At 41.6% G+C, this 27,586-nt stretch overlaps 1 protein-coding gene across 1 annotated transcript in view; it reads left to right on the top strand.

The window, feature by feature from the left end:
• The window catches only part of lrrc1 (leucine rich repeat containing 1), a 111,242-nt gene extending 84,703 nt beyond the window's left edge, over positions 1–26,539 (top strand). Inside the window, exons 10-14 of the mRNA XM_078400082.1 lie at positions 228–311; positions 13,402–13,517; positions 15,028–15,197; positions 22,594–22,730; positions 24,956–26,539. Of these exons, the coding sequence (XP_078256208.1) occupies positions 228–311; positions 13,402–13,517; positions 15,028–15,197; positions 22,594–22,730; positions 24,956–25,114 (666 nt within the window). The 3' untranslated portion in view covers positions 25,115–26,539. The remainder of the gene's footprint in view (positions 1–227; positions 312–13,401; positions 13,518–15,027; positions 15,198–22,593; positions 22,731–24,955) is intronic.
• The last annotated feature ends 1,047 nt before the right edge of the window (positions 26,540–27,586 follow it).

Here is a 27,586-nt window from a genome sequence, read left to right as displayed (position 1 = left end):
GGCATCAAAATAACTGCAATGAAAATGAGGATTTGTATGTAAGAACATGGGGATTGGAAAACCATAATGAAAATCATTTGATTTAAATGCTTTTTTATGTTCATTATTCAGTTCTTGTATATATGAGGAAGTTAGGACGGGCAAAAAATGTATTTTTTATAACTGAACAATATCATGAACAGTAGACCTTTTAGCTTCATTATGTAATCTCTATCATTTTATTTCAGGGTTTGCCGAGAAGCATTGGAAAGTTGCGGAAGTTGACTAATTTTAATGTGGACAGAAATAGGCTGATTTCAATTCCCAAAGAGGTAGGGTTATCCAAATTCCTTGTTTTAAATGGGTAAAACTGGTATTTAAAAATGATATAAATTAGTGCTTTCTGAAGTTGCAGGTGAAGTTTTTAAATGTGTGATTGCAGCAAAAAATTAGAATGAGAATTGAAATGTCTTTTGGATGCCCTGCGAGATTTGTCGTATTCTAGTGGTGGTGACCAACATTGTTTTGAAGAAGGACAGGTTCGCAGACTGGGAAAAATTGAACTTTCAGAACGGGCGCCTCTTGAGAACTGAATTTTCTAGGCCTTTGCCAAGTTACCTTTGGCAGCCACAAACATTGAATATCAAAGATGAAATCATTTAACGTGTCAGTTATTTAAAAAAAAAATTGTTAAACCTTTGTTGTTGAAATTATTACAAATTCATTGGCAGCATTGCTATTTTAAGATGTAAATTAGTCAGGATCAAAGTATACTTCAAAGTATTTCAGTAGTTCTAACGTGATTCAAATGAACATGTATAATGTGCTGTAAAACCTCGTGCAAGATTTGCAGATACCTTCATCAGGCCTTTGTTTTACTATTGTCACATTAACAATATTACACTGGTGCTGAAGGCAGTGTCTTTTAAGAAGAGGGAAGGAATAAATAGTTTTCCTCATCACGGGTTTAAATATGTTCATTTGTTAAATGTTGTGAAATCTATCTACGTCATGGCTCACTTTGATTGCCTCAATGCAAAGTTATTTATGTACTGGTAATTGCACTGACATGGATAGAAAATTGGTTAACAGACAGAAAGCAAAGAGTGGGGATAAATGGGTCCCTTTCGGAATGGCAGGCAGTGACCAGTGGGGTACCGCAAGGTTCGGTGCTGGGACCCCAGCTATTTACGATATACATTAATGACTTAGACGAAGGGATTAAAAGTACCATTAGCAAATTTGCAGATGATACTAAGTTGGGGGGTAGTGTGAATTGTGAGGAAGATGCAATAAGGCTGCAGGGTGACCTGGACAGGTTCTGTGAGTGGGCGGATACATGGCAGATGCAGTTTAATGTAGATAAGTGTGAGGTTATTCACTTTGGAAGTAAGAATAGAAAGGCAGATTATTATCTGAATGGTGTCAAGTTAGGAGGAGGGGGAGTTCAACGAGATCTGGGTGTCCTAGTGCATCAGTCAATGAAAGGAAGCATGCAGGTTCAGCAGGCAGTGAAGAAAGCCAATGGAATGTTGGCCTTCGTAACAAGAGGAGTTGAGTATAGGAGCAAAGAGGTCCTTCTACAGTTGTACCGGGCCCTGGTGAGACCGCACCTGGAGTACTGTGTGCAGTTTTGGTCTCCAAATTTGAGGAAGGATATTCTTGCTATGGAGGGCGTGCAGCGTAGGTTCACTAGATTAATTCCCGGAATGGCGGGACTGTCGTATGTTGAAAGGCTGGAGCGATTGGGCTTGTATACACTGGAATTTAGAAGGATGAGGGGGGATCTTATTGAAACATATAAGATAATTAGGGGATTGGACACATTAGAGGCAGATAACATGTTCCCAATGTTGGGGGAGTCCAGAACAAGGGGCCACAGTTTGAGAATAAGGGGTAGGCCATTTAGAACGGAGATGAGGAAGAACTTTTTCAGTCAGAGGGTGGTGAAGGTGTGGAATTCTCTGCCTCAGAAGGCAGTGGAGGCCAGTTCGTTGGATGCTTTCAAGAGAGAGCTGGATAGAGCTCTTAAGGATAGCGGAGTGAGGGGGTATGGGGAGAAGGCAGGAACGGGGTACTGATTGATAGTGATCAGCCATGATCGCATTGAATGGCGGTGCTGGCTCGAAGGGCTGAATGGCCTACTCCTGCACCTATTGTCTATTGTCTATTGTCTATTGTCTATTGCCAAAAGTGACCCATGACTTCCATTCTTTCCCATGATCTGCCCTCTTTCCCATCTCCCCTTTCTCCTCTTTTGCAAGATTAATGAAAGCATCGCTTCTGCATACTATCTGAAACCAGAACAGTTTAGAGTTGCTGCCTGTGGAACTGAGTTGAACACTCTCAACACAACAGTGCGGTGCATAATTCATTGGTTTAACTGCAATGCAGTTATTATTATTTTCTGGAGAGCATTGTACTTCAGATAAAATGGTTTGAATTCTATTCAGGATATTGATTGGGGTCCAACCCATTGTCATTGATGTTGAAGTAAGTATCACTCGCTTGTAATTAAACACAAAAATTATTGCACTTTTTATGTTACCAACGCATTGAAATTGATCATACCTTCTGATAAAAAGGACACTTGAGTATTTCATGTCACAAAACATGTAATGCCAACTACTTCAGAAACTTGATTAGATCTCATTAAGTCAGCAATGGCACTTTATGTCACACAGATCCTTCCCAAACATCTTAATTTCCCTTCGGAATTATCATTTTATTCTTTTAGCATTTTGCAAATTTGTATCTTAAAAAAAAAGCTAATTTGGAATTCAGTTAAGATTCTTTTGAGTCCACGGTTTCTACTTGCAGGAGAATAATTTTACTTGGTTAATTATTATCAGCAATATCTTATCGTAATTGCAGTTGGAATGTTTGGTCTTATGACGTGAAAGCATAATCTTTTCGCGTTTTTGCCTCCTGTAAACTTGTTGCTGCTTGGGAAATGAGCGCAGTAGAAATGTAAACCAGTGAGTACATGAGTCTCTTGGTGGCTGTACACCATCATGAAATGCTGACCTTTATTTGCTTTGAGCTTGCTTGGCTTGGTGCAGTGCATTTCATGGCTTCCACGGACCGTTTGCAGCTTTGATGTATTGACTAAATTAACTGCTTGGGACAGCATGAGCATGCAAAACACACACTGTGGTTTTGAACAATTGTGGTCTGATTTAAGATGCAAATAGTCTGCAAATGTATAAGGTGCTTAACTTCAAAGAGCTATGTACTATTTTTGGGACGAAGTTGGAGCAGTGGAACACTGGAGATAATTATTACAAAGGCAATGAACAATGTCGTGCAGTTTGCAAAATTTTTGTGAAATATTCTGATTTCATAATTTAATAATAATTGACTGTTCTTGCGTATTGTATGCTGGGGGATAAATACTACATCGCTCTTATGATCATTAGAATTTGGAATGAAACTGGGGGGGGGATAAGTCGTAATATTTGTGCAGTAAAAATGAAAATTTGTGAATGGTGAATTATTTCTCTGGTTTAAAGTGCTGAATAGTCTGGTTCAATTTGCATGTATGGAACCATTAAACCTGTTTGGGCTTTTGCACCCCACTTCATAAAATGTATGCAACTAATATATATTGATTATCTAAGCACGTATTTATTAGATTAAGTTAAACAAAGCCATATGTGTGGTATGATAATGTAAGAAATCTCCTTTTTACTCCATGCTCTGTTGATCTTCCTAACCTTGTAGTTTAAATAAAATAATTGCTATCTTTATGAATGGGTTTGTACATGGCTGCATGCATACAATAAATGGTTGGCTGTGATAAGATGATAATCTTGCAGTTCTAATCAAGCTAAACTGAACAATTTTACTCATTAATTGATCTTCTATCTCTTTCTGTAACCCTCCTGACTTCATTGTATCTGTAGTGAAGTATTAGCACGTGATATTTCACAAGCTGCTTCCTATCTTTGGTACTGCGGAGCAACTTGCTTGCACTTTCTTTTGAGGTCAATTTATATTGTGGATTCTAATCTATCGTCTGTCCACGTGTGATCTGCATGTCTTGTGTTCATTACAAGGCATTTGCTGTGTTACTGATAGACGATGACTTCTTTGCCTTGAGTCAGACATCAGACAAAGTATTGGCAGGCAGGATTCACTGCAAGCAGCCAGCTTGCACATTACTTGAGGAGGTGGTGGAGGCAGGTACATTCCCCATTTAGAGACATAGTCATGTGCCGCATAGAAACAGGACCTCAGCCCAACTCATTCACGCTGACCAAGTTGCCTACCGGAGCTAGTTCCATTTGTCTGTATTTGGCCCATATCCCTCCAAATCTTTCCTATCCATGTAATTTTCCCAGATGTCTTCTAAGAGTCCAGGTTTCACTTGCCTTTACGATGTTCTCTTCCTCTGTGTGGAAAAATCAGAGATGCTGACTGATGCAGAAGTCCTTGGTGCTGGTTAGACCACAACAAAAGCTTTTAACTGTACCTTGTTACATGTGACAATAAACTAAACTAAACTGGTTAAGTTCTTGGACAGATGTCAGGGTTCCCTATGGTGGATGCAGGAGAAGGTGAGAAAGACAGCCTTAACCAACCTATGGTAATCTATTCTGCTGTGTGATGCGCAGTCAAACATTGTTTGAAAACTCTCTCATGAAGCATCGTCGGATGCTCCACTATGTTAAAGGCACCATGAAAATGCAATTTGTTAGTCAATCCATTATTTTGCTTTGTAACAATTTTTACAGCCATTAGAGAGAAGAAGACGTACAGGTATGTAGGTTAATTGGCTGGGTAAATGTAAAAAAAAATTGTCCCTAGTGGGTGTAGGATAGTGTTAATGTACGGGGATCACTGGGCGGCACGGACTTGGTGGGCCGAAAAGGCCTGTTTCCGGCTGTATATATATGATATGATGATATGATATGAAGACATTTCATTTTATCATTATGTTTTTAGCACAACCTTGAACAAGCTACTATACTGAAAGTCTCACTTTAATCATAATTTTGTGATAAATTCCACACTAAACATTACATGTCGGCATTTAATTTAGTTTAGAGATACAGTGTAGAAACTGGCCCTTTGGCCCACCCAGTCCGCGCTGACCAGCGATCACCCGATCACCGTAGTTTTATCCTGCACACTAGGGACAATTACAGAAGCCAATTAACTTACAAACCTGCACGTCTTTGGAATGTGTGAGGAAACCGGAGCACCCGGAGGAAACCATTTGTAGCAATACTGAAGAACTTGGTAACATATTTGTATAATATGGAAAATATTTTGTCACAAATGGAATGCCACAAGGACTGTAGGAATTGTCACAAGGACTGGAGGGCTTGAGTAATAAGGAGAGGATGGATAGGCTGTGGCTTTTTTTCTCTGGAGTTTCATAGGCTGAGGAGTGACCTTATTGAGATTTATAAAATCATGAGAAGCGCCGGAGAGCAGCACAGTGGCACAGCAGTAGAGTTGCTGCCTTACAACGCCAGAGACCCGGTTCCATTCTAACATCAGGTGCTGCCTGAATGGAGTTTGTACGTTCTCCGTGTGACCACGTGGGTTTTCTCTTGCATTCCAAAGATGTGTAGGGCATCTGTAAATTGAATCCTACTCTGCAGGATTGTATTAGCTCAAACACATGACCGTTAGTCGGCGCAGTCTCGGTGGGTCGAAGGGCCCGTTTCCACGCTACATCTCTCTAAAATATATAAGGAGACCTGAAAGTAGAGAGCATAGATTTAAGATGAAAGACGAATAGACGGGTTTGGCCGAAGGGCCTTTTCCACGTTCCATAGGTATTTTACTCTTTATCATATCATATCATATCATATATATACAGCCGGAAACAGGCCTTTTCGGCCCACCAAGTCCGTGCCGCCCAGCGATCCCCGTACATTAACACTATCCTACACCCACTAGGGACAATTTTTACATTTACCCAGCCAATTAACCTACATACCTGTACGTCTTTGGAGTGTGGGAGGAAACCGAAGATCTCGGAGAAAACCCACGCAGGTCACGGGGAGAACGTACAAACTCCTTACAGTGCAGCACCCGTAGTCAGGATCGAACCTGAGTCTCCGGCGCTGCATTAGCTGTAAAGCAGCAACTCTACCGCTGCGCTACCGTGCCGCCCATAACTTTGACTGTATAAAGTTGGTGGAAGTGTGTGCAAAGTGATATTACCTGCATAGCTAAAGAAAATAGCTGTTTTTAACTCGAGCAAAATCAGTTTGCGGACAGTTCTCAGGAATGAAATGCAAGTGTTGCTTATACTTGAAGTGTGAACAACACAGAACACGTTAGACTGCATCCAGCCTCTGAAGAAGGGTCTTGAACCGAAACGTCACCCATTCCTTCTCTCCAGAGATGCTGCCTGAGTTACTCTAGCATTTTGTCAATGGTACTTTATTGTCACGTGTACAAACAGTGATATTTTTTGCATGCAGTTTAGTGACAATCCTACTATACATAAGGAATAATCACACTAAGTATAAGAATGGAAGATAGTAGGCACACTATGTCAGTAAACAAGAGTCATAAGTCATAAAAAAATATGAAAAAATAAATAAATTTAAATTTTTTTTATTAAAAAAATGAAAATAAGGTCATAAGGAATAGGAATAGAATTAAGCCATTTGCCCCATCAAGTCTACTCTGCCATTCAATCATGGCTGATCTATCTCACCCTCCTAACCCCATTCTCCTACCTTCTCCCCATAACCCATGACACCTGTACTAAGCAAGAATCTATCTATCTCTGCCTTAAAAATACCCACTGACGGCCTCCACAGGCTTCTGTGGCAAAGAATTCCACAGATTCACCATCCTCTGACTAAAGAAATTTCTCCTCATCTCCTTCCTAAAAGAATGTCCTTTACTTATGAGGCTATGATCTCTAGTCCTAGACTCTCCCACTAATGGAAACATCCTCCCCACATCCACTCTATCCAAGCCTTTCACTATTCTGTATGTTTCAATAAGGTCCCCCCTCATTCTATTAAACTCCAGCGAGTACAGGCCCAGTGCCGACAAACTCTCATCATATGTTCACCTACTCATTCCTGGGATCATTCTTGTAAACCACCTCTGGACCCTCTCCAGAGCCAGCACATCCATCCTCAGATATGGTGCCCAAAATTGCTTGCAATCTTCCAAATGCAGCCTTACCAGCGCCTTATAGAGCCTCAACATTATATCCCTGTTGTTGTACACAGGCCCTCTTGAAATAAATGCTAGCCACGTTTTAAGCACCATCCTGCAAGTTCCACCCAGCCTACATCATGAAAACAGTGGAATTGACACTGTACGCTTCAAATTTTGATTACTTAGTCAGATATAGGATCAAATGTTAACGGAATTTTATCAGCGTAGAAAATGATTTAGAAGCAAGAAAATATAATGATGGTTTAAGACTCAATTAGACTGGCACATCAACCGGCAGGAAGGGATATAGACTATGAGCAGGCAGATGGGATTAATTTGACATCATGATTGACACCGACATTGTGGGCCAAAGATCATGTTCATGTGTTGTACTGTTCTATGCTCCATGTTTTCATAAGGAATAATTGTGGCTTTACCAGCCTCACTGAATTCCTTGCAGTGCACAAACGAAAGCAACATTCCTTGATTTACAAAAATCCTCCAGAACTCTTCCACCAGATTAACATCAAATGCTATGGAGGCAGTGGACAGGTGTAGAACTGACCGACTGAAGGATAAAAAACAAAGTACAAAGATAGAAACAGATAAAATAGATGCAGGAACCGCCAACAACCGAGTGAGGTGGAAGACATTTGTCAATGGCCTATGCTCCCTAGAGGAGCAAAGGGCTTAAGAAGAAGAAGGAGTAGGCCTATCGGCCCTTCGAGCTAGGACCACGATTCAATATGATCATGGTCGATCATCCAAAATCAGTACCCCATTCCTGCTTTTTTCCCCACATCTCTTGATTCCGTTATCCCTAAGAGCTAAATCTAACTATTTCTTGAAAACATTCAGTGAATTGGCCTCCACTGCCTTCTGTGGCAGAGAATTCCACAGATTCACAACTCTGGATGAAAAAGTTTTTCAACCTCTCAGTCCTAAATGGCCTACCCCTTATTCTTAAACTGTGACCCCTGGTTCTGGACTCCCCCAACATAGGGAACAATTTTCCTGCATCTCGCCTGGCCAATCCCTTAAGAATGTTATATGTTTCTATAAGATCCCCTCTCATCCTTCTAAATTCCAGTGAATATTAGAAAAGAATAGAATAGAATTACTTTATTGTCATTGTAGTGGTGCATACAACGAAATTCAGGTGCACTGCCTGAGCGGAACTCAAATGTACAAGATTAAAAATTAATGATAAAATAACAGTAAAAGAGTGAGATTTTTGTTGTTGTTTTCTGAGCACCAGCCTGTTAGCCTCTGTAACTCCTCCCTGCAAGCAGACTCATCGCCCTCAGTGATCAGCCCCGCCACTGTCATGTCGTCTGCAAATTAAATGATTGTGTTCGTGTTGTGGGTTGGTAAACAGTCATAGGTATAGAGAGAGTAGAGGAGGGGGCTCAGCACACAGCCTTGTGGAGCCCCTGTGCTGAGTGACAGAGTGGGAGAGTGGTGGGGCCCATCCTGACTGACTAAGCCCAGTCGACCCATTCTTTCATCATAGGTCAGTCACGCCTTCCCGGGAATTAACGGTGAACCTACGCTGCACTCCCTCAATAGCAAGAATGTCCTTCCTCAAATTGGGAGACCAAAACTGCACACAATACTCCAGGTGTGGTCTCACTAGGGCCCTGTACAACTGCAGTTGGACCTCCTTGCTCCTATACTCAAATCCTCTCGCTATGAAGGTCAACATGCCATTGGCTTTCTTCACTGCCTGCTGTACCTGCATTATAGGGCTAAAGGGTAGCTGCTCAGATGGAAAGTGAGTTCCCACAAGGATCAATGTTATTCACCATTTGTATTTAAGGTGTAGGAAGGAACTGCAGATGCTGGTTTACACCGAAGATAGAACCAAAATGCTGGAGTAACTCAGTGGGACAGGCAGCATCTTGTCCCTTCGACCCGAAACGCCACCCATTCCTTCTATCCAGAGATGCTGCCTGAGTTACTCCAGCATTTAGTGTCTATCTATTTGTATTTTCGGAATAGATTCTGGAATTCAAAATACAATACAAAAGTTGTGTTTCCAGAAAACTGTCTGTGCCACAATATTCTGTACTGTAAACCCTTCATAAAAGCTGATAGAATTTGTTGTTTGCTGCGCAATTTGTGTTTCTTGAATTATTTGTTTCTCATAAATTCCGCAAGAGTGAATCTTTGCTCTGTTTCTCACGTTTTAGTGTAGTGACTTGTGAATTCCATCAGGGTGACTTTACATTACTTCAACCGTCCTAACGTGACGCTGCGGTGCAAATTTTTGACATACAGCTGTCTTCAAAATGAGAGCTGGCAATAGATTGTGAGATTAATAAATTAAGTTAAATTGGCAAGTGAATTTCAATGTTTAGTATGTTTGTTTTTTGATAAGAAAAGCGCATTGGTGGTATTCCTTGGGAAGTATGAATACAAATGATGCAGATAGTCAGTGATCTGGGAATTCAAACAGAGAGATGCACTTGTTTTAAAACGGGCCATGGAATCCTAGCAAATGCACACTATGTGGAATGGTTCATTTGCATTCTCGGTGAAGGGTAAGGAAGTTACACTGAACTTCTTTCAATCCTTCGAAAGACACAAAATGATAGAGTAACTCAGTGGGCCAGGCAGCATCCCTGGAGAACATGGATGTGTGATGTTTCGGGTCGGGACCCTTCTTCCAAAATTGAAACGCCACCCATCCCTGTTCTCCAGGGATGTTGTCAGACCCACTGAATTACTCCAGCACTTTGTCTTTTCTTGATGAAACAGCATCTGCAGTTCCTTATTTCTCCCCCTGTGTCAATCCTTGGTTGGATCATATTTGTACTAAAGTGTACAGTTCTGATCACAGTTACTGAAAGGAAAGGATCCAAAAATGATTCACCCCCAAGGTGATGCCTGAACTACAAGGTTTTACCTGTCAGTTAAGGATGCATAGACAGAGTCTCATAACCTCTAGAAAGAGGTGGGCAGTGACAAAATAGACTCAAAAATGTAAAGAAAATGTTTGATAGAGTAGACATCGAGATTTGATTTTGAATTGAGGAATAACACATTTGGAAGCCATTAATTTTAAGATAATGAGATGAAAAACCCAATGAAGAGTGAAATGGCACTCATGCTAATAGTAGCAAGGATCTGCAGCTTGTTGCTACTAAGAATACTTAATTTACTTTATTGTCAGATGTACTGATATACAGTTAAAATCTTTTTGTTGCATGCTATCCCATCAACAAAAAGATGACACATGATCACAATCAAGCCATCCACAGTGTACAGATAGAGGATAAATGAAATTGCATTTAGTACAAGATAAAGTCCAAGCAAATCCGTTCTCCAATGAGGTAGATGGGAGGTCAGCTGGTGAGAGAATGGTTCAGTTACCTGATAACAGCTGGAAAGATACTTGAGAGAATGTAAAGATGAATTTCAGAAAGAGCCAGACAGAAGAGGGACAAAGGGCCAGCGATCATACGATATGGTGCAGGATCAACCTAGATAATAAATGTCAGCATGCTGTTTGTTCTACGTAATGCTTGAAAGTCGGGATTAAATATTTGCGCATTTTCCAGCTGACGGCATCTTTCATAGGTTATGCTTTGTGTGAACATTTTATTTAACTTGGTTTCATGTTCTGTCATGGGTTTAAGCATTTGTGTGGCTCGGCTGACAATACATTATCACTCTCATCACATTGCTGCACATCACAAGAGGAATGGTTAAGAGGGTAATCATTTTAGCATCAAATTCTTCCAGAACCCCTGGGGATCAAGATGGTATCTTGGATCAGACATAAATACTTGGTTTGCATTAGCAGAACTAGCAACCAATCCTGATTAACAAACCAGATGTTGGTGGAGTGGCCTTTCGTTATGATTTATTCTGCAGCCCTCTTGCTCATGAGATTTTATTACACCATGAAAGATGATGATGGTGCCAAGAGGGCGACATGACATCTGGGACCTCAGACCACCCTCAGCTGCTGATATTTAGAGTTCAAGGAAAGTGACTGAGAAGCGAGCTGTGAAGGAAATATTGCCAATTGGAATGGGATCGGGTTGTGAAAGAAATAATGAGCGATAATGGAAGCTGTGGAAGTGGAAACAATTCCGCCCTTCAAAAGACATTTGGCCAGATATATGGATATGAAGAGATTAGTGGGTTATGGCCAAGTGCAAGCAAATGGGACAAGCCTAGTATGTCAAGTTGATCAGCATGGACAAGTTGGGCCAAAGGGCCTCTTTTTGTGCTCTCTGACTCTATAAGAGGAGAAGATTAATCTAGAGTTACGGAGTTGTACAGCACAGGAAATGTCCCTTTAGCCCACCACATCCATGCTGGCTGTTTTTACTCACCTACGCTGATCCCATTGGCCTGCATTAGGCACATATACTTAAATGCCTTGTATATTTAAGAGTCTGCTTAAACGCCTCTTAAACATAGTGATTGTATCTGATTCACCACCTCCTCTGGCTGTGTGCTCCAGACAGCAATCACTGTGGGCGTGAAAAAAGCTGTCCCTTTAAATCTCCTTTTATCAAAACTGTTTTTGATAATCCTTGCATGGGAAAAATGGTTTGACTTTCTGCCCTATCTATGGCTCTCATAATCTTGTGTACTTCTATTGGGTCACCCCTCTGTCTCCTTCGCTGCAGGGGAAAACAAACTCAGCCCATCCAATCTCTCCTAATAACTAATTCTCCAAGCCAGGCAACATCCTGGTGAATCTCCTCCATTACAATGCAATCACACCCTTCCGATAGTGTGGTGACCAGAATTGCACACATGACTCCAAGTGCCATCTTGATTGAAAACAAACAGAAAAAGTTAGTAGAAGTAAGGAAGTGAAAATGTTAAGTTGAAATGTTTAAACTTCAGTGATTCATTGTATGCAAGAATTAATCAAGGCCCATGGAATACTTGGCCCATGGAATGCCGTTGCATTGTCAATTATCACAACATTAAGTAGCTGCATGCACAATTAAATATCAACTTTAGCTTTCTGTGTCACATCATGGTCAATTTATCAGCAAACCTGTTAGGTTCTTAAAAATATTGGAGATCCTGTTCGTGTGCGCCCAAAAACAGAATGACATAAATCGACCGCGAAAAGCAGGCGTTATCTTTTAATTTCTAGGATTTGCTGGCCACTCCGGCGACCCAGATTTGATCCTGTCTGTGTGGAGTTTGCATGTTCTCCCTGTCACCATGTTGGTTCCCTCTGTAGACTCCCCTCCACATCCCAAAGACTTACAGGTCATTAGATTAATTTAGACTTTAGATATGCAACGTGGAAATAGCCCCTTCGGCCCATTGAATCTGTGCTGACCAGTAAGTTTCAATGAGATCCCCCTTCATCCTTCTAAACTCCAGCGAGCTCAGGCTCAGAGCCTTCAAACGTTCATCGTACTGAAGAGTGAAAGGCCTAGATAGAGTGGAAAGGATGTTTTCAGTAATGGACAATCTAGGACCATAGGGTGCAGACCCAGACTAAAAGGACATATGTTCAAAATGGAGATGAGAAGGAATTTCTTTAGCCTGAGGGTGGTGAATCTGTGGAATTCATTGCTACAGATGGTTGTGGAGGCCAAGTCAATGGATATTTTTAAGGCAGAGATTGATAGGTTCTTGATAAGGAAGGGCATCAAAGGTAATGGGGGGAAAGGCAGGAGAATGGGGTTGAGAGTGAAAAACAGATCACCCATGATTGAATGGTGGAGTAGACTCAATGGGCTGAATAGCATTATACTGCTCCGGTCTTATGGTTGAACATGGATGGGTGATGTTTCGGGTCGGGACCCTTCTTAAGACTGATTGTGGTGGGGGGGGGGGGGGGGGGGGTTGGAGGGAGGGAGTAGGGGGAAGAAAGGTGGAAGGGAGTAGGAGTAGGGAATAGGCAGGGTCGATCCAGGTGAGGAGGGATTTTTGATGGGCAAATGGGTGGATAAAAAGGCCAGAGATGAAAAGAATGAAGGTGAGCGACAAAGGGATTGAAGAGTTGTGAAATGTGAAGCTAAAGGAAGGAATGTAGGTAGAAGGGGAGGGGGAGGAGAGAAATAGGTGTGAGTTCCGATGGGGCACAGGTGAGGGAGGGGGCAGTCATATTGAGGAAGAAGGGGGAGGAGGAATGTAGTGAAGTTACCTAAAATTGGAGAATTCAATGTTGATACCGTTGGGTTGTAAGCTACCCAAGTGGAATATGAGGTGTAGTTCCCCCAGTTTGCATGTGGACTCACTCTGGCAAGGTGTCTTTTCTGGAGGCTTAGCTAACTACTCTGGTTTCAATTGCAGATTGGTGGCTGCTGCAGCCTTACTGTTTTCAGTCTCCGAGACAACAGATTAACAACAATCCCACCAGAGATTTCACTGGCAACTGAGCTTCATGTGCTGGACTTGGCTGGAAACAGGTAAGCATATTTTGGAGGGAAATTGCTAGGTTTTGGTATAATATATTTTCCAAAAAGAACTAGAATGGATGTGAAGAGGATGTTTCCACTAGTGGTAGAGTCTGGTAAAGGTCATAGCCTCAGAATTAAAGGACGTTCTTTTAGGAAGATGAGGAGGAATTTCTTTCGTCAGAGGGTGGTGAATCTGTGGAATCTTTTGCCACAGAAGGCTGTAGAGGCCAAGTCAGTGGATATTTTTAAGGCAGAGATAGATAGATTCTTGATTAGTCCGGGTGTTGGAGGTTATGGGGAGAAGGCAGAAGAATGGGGTTCTGAGGGAGAGATAGATCAGCCATGATTGAATGGCAGAGCAGGCTTGATGGGCCGAGTGGCCTTATTCTGCTCCTGTCACTTATAATCTTATTAACTAGTTCTTCCCCGAGTCATGTTATTGTCCCAGTCCATGATGTCAAAACATCTCTTCTGGGAGAAGGCTGGCTAGGTGGTGCAGCGGTAAAGCTGCTGCCTCACGGTGCCAGAAACCCGGGTTCAATACTGACTACGAACGTGCTCTGATTTCCTCTCGCATCCGAAAGCATTGCAGGTGTGGGACCTCAGGCTTCAGGCCCTCCTGCCTGGCAGAAGCAGTGAGAATAGGGCATGGGTGGATGGTAGGGTCCTTGATGACAGTCCATCATGTAGATGCTTTAGATGAGGGCTGCATCCATCGCTTTCTGCAGCCTCTTGCATCCCTGTGTGCTGGCATTGCCACACCAGGCCACGATGCAACCATACTGTAGCATGCTTTCCACAGTACATATGTGGAAGATTGAGTATTTGGTAACATGCCAAATCTCTAAACGTCTCGGAAAGTAAGTCCTAAAGGTACGAATTTTTGTGCCTGTGGGGCGAAAAAAAGCATAAAGAGAAATAATTCTCAATCATCTCACAGCACCTGGGACTCTAGTTCACTCCTGACCTCCGATGTTATCTGTGTGGTTTTGCGTGCTCTCCCTTTGACCGCATGGGTTCCATCTGTGCGCCGCAATTTCCTTCCACATCCCAGGTTGGTAGATTAATTGGCCACTATAACTTATTCCTAGTGTGTAGGTGCAGGGTAGAGTCTGGAGACAGCTAAAAGAAAAAAGATGAATGTGGGATTATTTTGGAGGGAAGATAGGCACCAAATACTGGAGTATCTCAGCGGGTCAGGCAGCATCCCTGGAGAAAAGGAATAGGTGATGTTTTGGGTCAAAACCCTTCTTCAGACACAAAGCTTAGTTTGGAGGGATGTGCGCCAGCGCAGGCAAGAGAGACTAGTTCAGGTAAGCATCTTGGTCGACGTGGGCTGAAGGATCTGTTTCTGTTCTGTGGTTCCAGTATAAATTTGTTTGATGATTGGCATGGAATGCTTCTGCGTGTAACATCTTCGTGACATTAAAAGAGATATATCTTGCGGCTACTATCCCTTTCAACAAGTGTGCTGCCAAGGCCTTTAACAGAGTTTGCCATTCCTTTCTGTCCATTGCAGGTTGATGTACTTGCCATTATCCTTGATCAACTTGAAACTCAAGGCGCTTTGGTTATCCGAGAACCAGTCGCAGCCGCTGCTAACTTTCCAGACCGAGATCGATTCAGGAACACGAGAGAAGGTTTTGACGTGTGTTTTGCTTCCTCAGCTGCCTCCCGAACATAACCACGGTACTGTATTGGTCAAACGTACAACCTTGTAACCAACAAGGCAAGGATAGAAGGTCATAGGAATTGTTGATAACACAATTTCAGGGAGATTTCCAAAGATTGATTTGCAGGGAATGGAGGGATCTAGATCACATGCAGGCAGATGGGATTATCTTATTTTGGCATCATGTCCGACATAGTCATTGTGGGCCTAAGAGCCTATTCCTGTGCCATACTGTTCTATGTTTCTTATTTCAATCTGGTATACTTTGAATGAAATATTATTCTTTTATTTGTTGATGTGTTGATGTGTATATAGTCCACCTTTTGATTCTGACATTGAAATGGGCACCAAAATCACTTACTATTATTGCTGCTTTCGTGACTGTAGAGAAATTTCTACAAGAGAAGACACAAAGTGTTGGAGTCATTCAGCGTGTCGGGCACCATCTCCAGAGAACATGGATAGATGATGTTTTGGGTCGGAACCCTTCTCAAGACTGATTGCACGGGGGTGGGAAAGAATGCTGGAAAAGAGGAGGGGCAGGACAGAGCATGGGCGGTAAAAGTTGAACACAGGCGAGGGGGTTATTCATTGGGCAGATTGTTAGGCAAAGGTAGACACAAAATGCTGGATTAACTCAGCAGGACAGGCAGCATCTCTGGAGAGATGGAATGGGTGATGTTTCGGGTAGAGACCCTTCTTCAGACCAGGGATGAAAAGCAAGTGTAAGCCCAAAAGGAATAGAGTTGCAAATTATGAAACTCAAGGGTAGGAAAGTTGCAAATTGTGTAGCCAGCATTTCAGCCACAGAGGTGCAGGTTAAGCAAAGTGCATGGGCTGCAATCTGTACTGACAAGTCCGGATCATTGATCTATATTAAGAAAAGCAGTATTTCTGGTTCCACACCCTGGGAATGCTTCCCTTCAACCTGAAAACCTGTTACTTAGCCAATTTCTTCTGTGCCCTTCAATCTTGATGAAGTGCCAATTATGTGTGCCACTATGTGGCATCAGCTGGAAATGGAGCATAATAACTCAAGCACTTTGTGTCTTTTTTGTAAACCTGCGCCTGCAGTTCCTTGGGCCTGCATCATTGCACATTCCGGCGCTCTCCTGCACGGCTACTTGGTCACCTCTCTTTCCTTTTCCCACAACAACAAGGGAACATGGAACAGGAGATGCAAGAGATTGCAGATGCTAGAATCTTAAAGCAAAAAAAAACCAACAACTTCTGGGGGAACACAGCAGGTCAGGGAGTATCTGTGGAGGGAAATGGACAGGTGGAGTTTCGGGTCAGGACCTTTCTTCAGACAGATGGAGAGAGGGGAGATCATAACATCAGGAGCGATAGGAGCAGAATTAGGTCATTCAGCCCATCAAGTCTATTCCGCCATTCAATGATGGCTGATCTATCTTTCCCGCCTAACCCCATTCTCCTGCCTTCTCCCCATAACCTCTGACACCCAAACTAATCAAGAATCTTATCTATCTCTGCCTTAAATATATCGGCTGACATTGCCTCCACAGCCTTCTGTGGCAAAGAATTCCACAGATTCACCACCCTGATTCCTGGAATTCCACAGATTCATCAGATAGCTGATGGAGTGAAATGAGGGGAAGGGGTAGGGCAAGAGCTGGAGAGTGATAGGTGGAACAAGGTAAGGAGGGGTTTACTGGCAGATCAGTCAGGTGTTGGAGAGAAGGGTGGGGATAGTAACCAAGGCTGGAGGTTATTGAAACTTACCGATTATTGAAAGGCCTGGATAGAGTGGATGTGGAGAGGATGTTTCCACTAGTGGGAGAGTTTAGAACCAGAGGGCACAGCCTCAGAATAAAATCATGTATGTTTAGGAAGGAGATAAGGAGGAATTTCTTTAGTCAATGGGTGGTGAATCTGTGGATTTCATTGCCACAGACGGCTGTGGAGCCCAAGTCATTGGGTGTTTTTAAAGCAGAGGTTGACAGATTCTTGATTAGTAAGGGTGCCGCAGGGAAAAGGCAGGAGAATGGGATTGAGAGGGGAAGAAAGATCAGCCATGGCAGAGTGACTCAATGGGCTGAATGGCCAAATTCTGCTCCAATAACATGAACTTATTATAAATTGAGAAGAGTCAAGAGTGTTTCATTGTCATGTGCTCCAGATAGTGCAATGATAGTGCAATGAAATTCTTACATGCAGCAGCACAACAGAATGTGTAAACATAGCACACTGTGAACAATGTAATAAAAGAGCAATAAAAGTTCTGTGTGCGTGTACAAACACACACACACACACACACACACACACACACACACACGTACACATAAAAAACAAAAACAATAATAGTGCAATAAAAACAATAATAGTCTATGTAATTCAGAGCTTATTTGAGATTGTCGTCTTTAATAGTCTAAAGGCTGTGGGAAGAAGCTGATCCTGAACCTAGATGTTACAGTTTTCAGGCTCCTGTATCTTCTTCCTGATGGTAGGGGTGAAATGAGTGTGTGGCCAGGGTGGTGTGAGTCTCTGATGATGCTGGCTGCCTTTTAGTGGCAGCAACTCCAGCTGCAAATGCTGGAGTCTGATAAGAAAGGGAAGTAGTGAGTGAAATGTAGAACCAGAGGGTGGGATGGCGGGTAGATGGGAACAAGGATGGGGGTGGGGGTTAGAGGCTGTTGGTGAGCAGAAGGAGGAAGTGGAGGAGGGAAAAGTAACTGGATGACTGGGCAGGGGGAGTGGAAAGAAAGCTCTGTGTGAGAGGACCAGTGTAGATCGGAAGGGGTGCTGGGTGGGGGGACCTGAAATTGGATAATTTGATGTTCATGCCATTAGATTATAGGCCACCCAGGGGGAATATGACATGCTCTTTCTTACAAAATATGCACCAGTCACAGTTCGTAGGTTGACCCTATAAACTAATATGAAGGTCACTATTTTGTTTTTGGGTGTAGTTTCAAATAAAGATGATGCAATGAAACAAGTAAATCAGCCTGCAGATAAGACAGGAACAATCTTCTCTCCATATTTTCTTGATGGGATGGATGCCATTGTTAATTAAATGCAAAAGCAAGAAATGCTGCAGATGCTGGTGTCTTGAGCATTAAACAAAGTACTGGAGAGACTCAGTGGGTCAGGAGAGAATGGACAAATAATGTTTCTGACCGGGACCGATATTCTGACTGAATTACATGCAGTTTTATTGACTGTTTGGCAAAGTCAATTACTAATTGGGTAGCTATATTTCTCTAATACTACCAATTACAAACTTATTCCTCCACATCTAAAGGAAAGAAGTGCTTCCTACTTCTTCTGTCCAGTCTCTCAGTTTTATGCAGCACCAGTAAATCTCCTATCTGCTATCCTCCATGTTTAGAGAATTGCTGGAGGAGACATATTTGCAGCATTGAATAACCAGTCCTGATCAGAAACTAACCCCATTATGGCCTTAGCTTGCATTAAGAAAGTCAGACATTAGCAACACACTACTTGATGTGTAATACATATCCTATTTAAACATTGACTACTAACATTGCCCAAAATAATATATAAAACGGACCTTATTCTCTCCAAGTGGCTATGAACAATTGCAGCGGGATCTGGATCGATTGGCCAGGTGGGTTGAGGAATGGTTGATGGAATTTAATACAGGGAAGTGTGAGGTGTTGCATTTTGGGATGTCGAACAAGGGCATGACCTACACAGTAAACGGTAGGCCTCTGGGTAGTGTTGTAGAGCAGAGGGATCAAGGAGTACAGGTGCATGGTTCCTTGACGGTCGATTGTTTCTAATGCATTTATTCCCTTTCCCTTGGGTCTGATTTCTATGCTAGCTACATGGTTCCCAATCAGTAAATGTTAAATTCATTGATGTGTCGATTATATTTGCAGGCATGTAAATGAATGCAGTATTAAGTCTGCACAGCTGTGTGACACAGCCTAACAATGTAATTCATGTACAGGGGGTAGATACCCACTGATAAATCAACTCTTGCAGGCTGAGTTCATGTGATGATTGTATAGTTTGCTTCATACTTTAGGCAGCGGCAGGAAGAATGAATCAGTTCTCTGTAGTGGCCAAAAGAACTAATATTACTGAGACGTTTAAAATGAATGACATTTGGGAGTTTCAATTTATTTCCATTTTAGAAAGTAAAAACATTCTCACATCTGCATGGCACAACATATTTTAAGGCCCTTTCGTGCATTGTTGCATCCATTTTTTACGTCTAATAGTGCACATTTTTCTCCCCATTTGTAATTTTATTTCAAGAATTATTTCTTTTGCGCTTTCCTAAACCTTACTTCATCACAGTGTAAACATATTTATAATCCCTACTCTCTTCCTTTTACAAGATTTATTCTACATTTTTCCATGCCCCGATTTCATTCAGACCCGTCTTTAACTTTTCTTTTCCTATTCTCCTTATCAAGAATTAATATAATTTTTATCTTTGTATTGTTAAGACCCATTGTGAATTAACCCGTTTCTTAATCTCTCCTAAACTCATGCACTCTTTTAAAAACTAATTCTCCTGTACCACTGCCCATATTTTAATGTTGCCTCCCTTTTCATGAGTATTCTTTAGATGTAACGTTTTGGCATTACTTATCGTGAGCGAACTTTACCAATCCGATATATATGTCAGTGGAATTTATAGTCGAGAGTCACATAGAAATATAGAGCCCTTTAGCTCACTGAGTCCGTGCCAACCGCCCACTTACATTCATCCCATTTTTACGTCTCCCCGGATGGGACTAAAGTAAATGGGTGTTTGGTACGAGGTAATTTACAGCGGCCAATTAATTAACCTCCCACGCCAGAGCGCTCAACATGATCCACAGGAAACGCATATGGTTATAGGAAGAAATTCCATGCCACAGCGCCCAAGGTTATGATTGAACCTGGAGCTGAGAGGTAATGGCTCTCCAATAGTTTCCTCTTTTAATTCCCACCCTCCTCCGTTCCTTCTCTCATTCCTTCTGCCAAGAAGATAGTGTATTTTTCTCATGGCTAATGCAGCTAACTGTTTAGTCTGTGGACTTAAGTGCTGCAATTCAAGGGTAATTATACTTTTTACTTTCAAGATCTTTGCTTTGAAATCTGGCTGCTTATTGAGCAAAATAAATGTAATCTAATGAACGAGCTCTGGGGGGAAAAAAGGAAAAAAAAAAGATTTTAAGTGGCATCTTGTTTTCTGCCATTGTGTGAAGCACTTCATGGTCAGTGCAAACCTTTCCAATGTGGTCTCTGTTGAGATATGCGAGGATGTGAATCAGGAGCGTGGCGGTGGGCAGATGGAGTCTCAGCTCTGATACTGTGCTTGGTTTTCTGGAGTCAGAGGTGAACACACTGCATGTTTGTTACTGGCACGAGTGCTGTCATTTAAGCGACTGACATTTACAGCAAATGCATAACCATTCTGTTATCAGTTAAACCTTTTTTTTAAATTAATGATGAGGAATTGACAATTATGGAAGATTTTACTCCATTCCTTCTTGACCTAAAATGGATCAAAATATATATTTTTAAATCTGCTATTAGCTGTATGAAATAGTAGAGGCAGCAGCAAATCAATTCTGAAAGAGAGATTCAGTCTCACAGTTTCTCTGCCACTTAATCAAATCATGGCCGATACAGGAAAAACAGAGTAGAAACAAGGAACTGCAGATGCTGGTTTACACAAAGCGACACAAAGTACCGGAGGAACTCAGTGGGTCAGACAGCATGTCTGGAGAACATGGATAGGTGACATTTCAGGTTGGTACCCTTCTGATCAGTCCGAGGCAGGGTCCTGGACTGAAACGTCACCTATCCATGTTCTCCAGATAAGCTGCCTGACCAACTGAGTTACTCCAGCACTTATATCCTTGCAGGAAAAACATAGCAGGCTTCCCACAAGCAGACAAGAAATAGCAACTAAGTCATCTGCTATTTTTAACACTGGTTGCTGTTATGTTTCGACTGCACTGCCAGTGTTGAAGGAGAGCAGTGGAATAAACTCCAGGACCCTGGTCAATGTTTGACCTTCCAATGTTTGGCATCGTTGAAATTGTTGGACCAGTTACCATCACATTGTTGTTTGAGGGACCTTGCAATTTGCTGCCACTTTGACCACATTATACCGGTGACCACCCGTCCGATGTGAAACTGCTTGGAGTACCCTGAAGGGGAAGTGAAAGGCGCAAAGGGAAAGGCCAGTTCCTCCGTCTGATAGAGGGATGCACATTGACCGGGTTCCTTTGGTGTTAATGAGCCTCAATTTGCTAAAACAAATGTATTCAGCAGTCAGGTGCTCCTTCTGTTCTCTGCTGGAGACTCAGCCCTGATATTGTACTTTGTCCTCTGGAGTCACAGTTAAACACATGGCATTTTTGTTACCGGCATGTGTGCAGTTATTTAATCTACAGAAAGCACTAACATTTACAGCACATGGATAAACATCCTGTTGTGTAAACATCCTGTTGTATTAGTTAAACATTGTCTTTAGATTAAGTGTGAGGAATTACCAATTATAAAATATTTAATTTGATTCCATTCTGACATCACATGGATCATAATCTATCTAAAACCTGTTATATTCTGTGGAGGTTGCAGGAAGTCAATTCTGAAAGAAATATTCAGTAGCAAACTAACTGTTGGGAGAAATGTAATCATCCATATTCTTATAATTTTATCACTTTACAAAAAATTAATGCCCACAGTCTTTTACCCTGTGTGGAAACAAGCATAAGCTAAAGCTGGCTGCAATACAAGCCTGGCAGAGCATCACCAGAGAAGACACCCAGCAACTGGTGATGTCCATGAATCGCAGACTTCAAGCAGTCATTGCATGCAAAAGATATGCAACAAAATACTAAACATGACTACTTTCATTTATATGACATTTCTGTGTCCCAAACATTATGGTGCCCTGAAATGGGGGGATTTTGTGTAAACACTGCTGTAATTTCTACATGGTGAAACCAAAATGTATAAAAATGGCCTTTATTAAAATCTGACAATGTGCATTTTAACCACATGTGATTTTTTAAAATTATAAATCTCAAATTGTGGAATACAGAGGCAAATAAATAAATGATGGGTCTTTGTTCCAAACATTATGGAGGGCACTGTAAGTTCCTACGAATGGTTTAATAGGCAATGGGTCAAATGCGGGCAAATGGGATTAGCCTAGTTTGCCAATTTAGTTGGCAAATTGGCCAACTAATTGGTCAATTAGTTGGAGAAATTAGTTAAGAGAAGTTGGGCATGTTTCTGTGCTGTACAGCTCTGACTATATGTAAATAAAATGTTGGTAAGGATGCAGTACAAAATGCGCTTGATGTAGAACATTTCTTAATTTTAACATGAGCAGGAAATGTATTTATTTGTAAATGTTGTCAGCTTTTAAATGTTAAATAGAGCTGTTTAACAGTGTTGAATTTCTTTTAACAGATAATTTGCCACGCTGTACTGCACTGGAGAGTTTAGTAAACGATGTCTCTGATGAAATGTGGAATGAGCGTGCCATGAATAGAGTCAGTGCAATACGCTTCCTAGACGATCCAGATGAGGATGATGATGAAGAAAAGGTAAAAAATATATGACAATAACATAATAAAAAGGAACTGCAGATGCTGGTTTACCAAAGTGCTGGAGTAACTCGGTGTGTCTGGAGAGCATGGATACATGATGTTTCAAGTTGCGACCTTTCTTCGGACTGAATGGGGTAGGAAGCTGGGGGAGAAAGCTGGAATAGTTGAGCACGACAAGGCCTGGTGAGTGATAGGTGGATACAGCTCAGGGGATGTTTTGATAGGCAGATGATTGGTCAAAGGCCAGAGATGAAATGACCGGGGGGGGGGGGGGGGTGTGCAATAAGGATAGAAGTGTGAACTGTGAAGCCAGAGGAAGGAATGTAGGTGGAAGGAGGGGTGGGGGCGGGGGTAATGTGTGCGAGCCCAGGTGGTGCATCAGAAAGAAGCTGTGGGGGGGGGGGGGGGGGGAGCAGAAGGGGGGATGGTCTACCCTTTTATATTCTTGTCCATTGAATGTACTTGAGAGTGGAAATTTCCCAACCTTGCCCAATCTGATCTTTCTGTGGCCAGCAAGTAGAATGCAGTCTGAAAAGCCACTCCTCTTGAAAGGCAACAACTGCTGGTCACGTCAGCAACTAGGTAAATAAATTGAATAACTTAATTTTGAAAATGCTTGTTGTTTCTAAATCATACCACAAGGGGTGACTTGTTCAACCATTTCAGACTGCATTCTGCTTGCTGGCCACATCTTGATCAGATTGGGCAAGGTTGGGAAATTTCCACTCCCAAGTACATCAATGAACAAGAATTGATCTCTGTGTTGGTTAGGTGTACACATGATTTAAATAGTTAGATGTAACTGGACAAGAAGACAAAGCCAATTCATGGGGCCTGGTGCCAGAGCAGAATTTAGACATGAAAGATGTTAATTTATAACAGAGCCCTTGCCAAATTTTGATGAAAGTGAGATTGAGGAAGAGAAAAGAGGCAAAGATAAAAGTAATAGAAATATATATTTTTTAATTTCTAACTTTAATTTAAATTTTGGATGTGTTTAACAAATACAAAAAAATGATGATTGTTTGATGGTAAATATGTTCAACGTGCTATTAAAAATTCACATGCACCTGTCCTATGTGTGCAGTTTTGGTCTCCAAATTTGAGGAAGGATATTCTTGCTATGGAGGGTGTGCAGCGTAGGTTCACTAGATTAATTCCCGGAATGGCGGGACTGTTGTATGTTGAAAGGCTGGAGCGATTGGGCTTGTATACACTGGAATTTAGAAGGATGAGGGGGGATCTTATTGAAACATATAAGATAATTAGGGGATTGGACACATTAGAGGCAGATAACATGTTCCCAATGTTGGGGGAGTCCAGAACAAGGGGCCACAGTTTGAGAATAAGGGGTAGGCCATTTAGAACGGAGATGAGGAAGAACTTTTTCAGTCAGAGGGTGGTGAAGGTGTGGAATTCTCTGCCTCAGAAGGCAGTGGAGGCCAGTTCGTTGGATGCTTTCAAGAGAGAGCTGGATAGAGCTCTTAAGGATAGCGGAGTGAGGGGGTATGGGGAGAAGGCAGGAACGGGGTACTGATTGATAGTGATCAGCCATGATCGCATTGAATGGCGGTGCTGGCTCGAAGGGCTGAATGGCCTACTCCTGCACCTATTGTCTATTGTCTATTGTCTATTGTGTTGAAGATAGACACAAAAAGCTGGAGTAACTCAGCGGGACAGGCAGCATCTCTGGAGAGAAGGAATGGGTGATGTTTTGAGTTGAGACCCTTCAGACTATTGTGGATAAATCTCACAATTTTGCATCTTTTCACATATATTTTAATATGTCATTTGGAGAACTCTCATTAATACATATCAAAGAAAGCATATAACTCGGGAAAACGATCAAGTTTTAAAAGCAAGAAAGAATTGTCTTTCTGACAGAAATGCACCATTTGAACTCCATTAAACTAAAAGAATTGCTTCCTATGGTTACAGCAAACACACAAGGTTTCTTCTTATTCTTCTAATAAATAGGAACTGCAGATGCTGGTTAATACCAAATATAGACACAAAATACTGGAGTAGCTCAGCGGGTCAGGCAGCATCTCCGGAGAAAATGGATAGGTTACATTTCGGTTCGGGACCATCCTTCAGGCTTCTTATTCAGTTCTTTTTAATCTTGTTGCCTTTGTCATTGGATTCCTTCCAAGGATACTATTGAGTTGCATTAAGTGCTAGTTAGGCACCTGCGGTTTACTTACTTTCCACTTTCCCTCCAGGGTACGCTTCTGCGGAGAGCAACTCCGCACCCAGGGGAACTGAAGACCTTGAAAAAGACAGCAGAGAACCTGAGGAATGAGTTGAATGCTGCTAAAGAACTAGACTCCAACAAAAATGAGGTCAATAATGCCACTGAAAGATTAACCACCTCTGTATAGAGTTTTACCTCTAGCTCTCACCTTTTGTGTCTCCCCGACTCTGTAAACATTCATGTCGACCCATCCTTGGAACTGTTCCTCTATGTTAGTGCACGGCAACCCCATCGGAATTTCTGTTGTCTCTTCATGTCAACAAGGTTTAAACTAACTGCAGCCTGGAAGAAAGTGTGTTGTTTCCCACAGTGATCGCACCAGTCAGATCCAAAAGCATTCTGCACAATTTTATCGTGATTTTCCAAAAAGAATTAATCTTTTTATATATATATATAGGTAGATGCACTACTGTATAGAATTAGAATTCCTTGCATATAATTTTGTTATACACAGGGTGAATGCATTTTTTTTAAAAAAAAGTATATTTTTGGGGGTATGTGGACCTGCTGAAAAATAATTGTACAGTTTTATGTGAAATTTGATACTTTTTATACGGTTTGGCAGCTTGGATTGTGTAAATTTTACATTTTGTGTATAGCGAGTTTAATAATGGTTATGCAGGTTTATGAATATCATTGAGCTTACGGTACACATTTTTAATAGTGGTAGAAATCGGTTCTTAATTTCCTGAATCACGGATGTTCTCTCTTCAATGAATTAGTTGTGCCATTTTACCCCAGCCCGCCCCTCCCTTTGTTATAAGATGGATCGCTTGCTCTGACGAGGTCACGGAGGTCGTGTGGTGGTCTTGTAATTGATAGGTGCAGTGTTTTAATGTGGAAAAGGGATGGTACAGAAACACACTACACATGTTAGGACTGGCAGGCTTGTGTAGCTATTAAGCCACGTCCTGCCTAATAAATGGAATCTGCACCGAGCGAGCGATTATGGTGTGCTGAACAATTTGCAAGGTTACCTTCTAATCAGCGTAACCCCTGCCATACCTTCCCTCTCCAAGCACTGTGTTTTCACTCAACTGGAATCTGTCGACAGTTGTGAATGGTTTTGTAATGTGTGAAATTTGTCTTTTTGTTTCTTCTTCTCACATATTGCACAAGAAGGTTTCTGATTTGTCTTCACAATAAATGAGAGCCCTTGCCGACCGTTCGTAACCACTGATGAATAAAATTTGGCGTTGGCTCTTCAGGGGAAGAAGGTCACTTTTCAGTTTAATTTATTTTCTGCAGGTACTGGGAAATCTCATTGCTGTTGGGGTGACAGATAGCTGTAATTGTGGCATGTGGCCTCTACTGAGGTATACTGTGGACATTACAGCTTGAGTGGTTTATGAACATTGTTAAACCGTGATTGTTGTGGAGCTCAGGCACTCCTTGCCATCAGTGGAGAATGTATCCTGAGCATTTTCACTTAACTAATTAAATTGCTGACTCTTTTGTTTTGTTAACTATGGTTTTGAGTCTCTCAAATGTGGAAGAGCATGTTTAATACATTCATGAAGTGTCAAACCACTCGATAATACTTTTGGCTAATAAACACCAACTTTAAATATCTATAAAGAAAACAAATGTTTTGAAATTAATTTTTCCAAGTCATCTTGTTGCCTGATGTGATTCAAAAAAATTGCCTGAGAATCCACATGGTGAGTAATACCGCTAATTTACTGTAAGATTGCTGCTCTGATATAGGTACTTATCCTTTGCATTTACCACACCAACAAACGTGGCTGGGTTCTGCAATTTTATTTTCGGAGAACATTTATTCTCTTGGCACTTTTGATAGTTGTTTAATACTTAATTGACTACAGAAACAAAATTTGTTTAATGTCATGTGATTATATATTTCCGTTGACATAATTGCTGCCTGTTGGTTAGCTTGATTAATATTTATGAAGTCCTGTCACTTCCATGCTGGAGTTATTTGAACTTCACAGCATGTTTTTGCAAACTAAGATGCACATTGCCTGCAGTGTTTAATTTAGGGCAAATGTGAACAAATTACTGACAATGATCACTAGATCCCCAGTACTTGAATGGTACATCCAGTTTAAAAGTGAAAATACCAGCAAATGGAGTTTATTGAAAGTACCGCAGAACATATATCGAATGTTGGAATGCTTTCTGTTCGAGCAAAAAATAATGCAACATTCTGGTATAAGCTTCTTGTTAGCACGGGTTCACTTGGAGTAACAACTAACTTTAGGAACCCTTCCTCTGACTGCTCCTGGGGATTTTGGGTGAATTTTCCATCCAATGTACATATATTTTCCTTACCAGCACCTGTGATCAGTTCATCACATAGTTACGCCAGACTCATTCTGATCATATTGACTCCAGTTGAGGCGGTGACCTTGAATTGACACGAGCAGCGTAGAGATATGTTTTAGACACTAGAAAATGTAGGTACTGGTTTACTTAGCAAGATGCAAAGTGGTGGAGTAACTCAGCGGATCAGTAGGCAGCATCACTGGAGGATATGGATAGGTGACTTTTCAGGGTCAGTACTGCAGATCCATTCCCGAAGTTGGGTTTGAAGAAGGGTGTATACCTGAAATGTCAGAGAACTAGTTGGCAACATTTA

The sequence above is a fragment of the Rhinoraja longicauda genome, chromosome 5 (genome assembly GCF_053455715.1).
Source record: "Rhinoraja longicauda isolate Sanriku21f chromosome 5, sRhiLon1.1, whole genome shotgun sequence".
In the NCBI taxonomy this organism is placed as follows: Eukaryota; Metazoa; Chordata; class Chondrichthyes; order Rajiformes; family Arhynchobatidae; genus Rhinoraja; species Rhinoraja longicauda.
The sequence above is the reverse complement of the archived record's forward strand: the minus strand, read 5'-3'. Positions and strand labels throughout refer to the sequence as shown.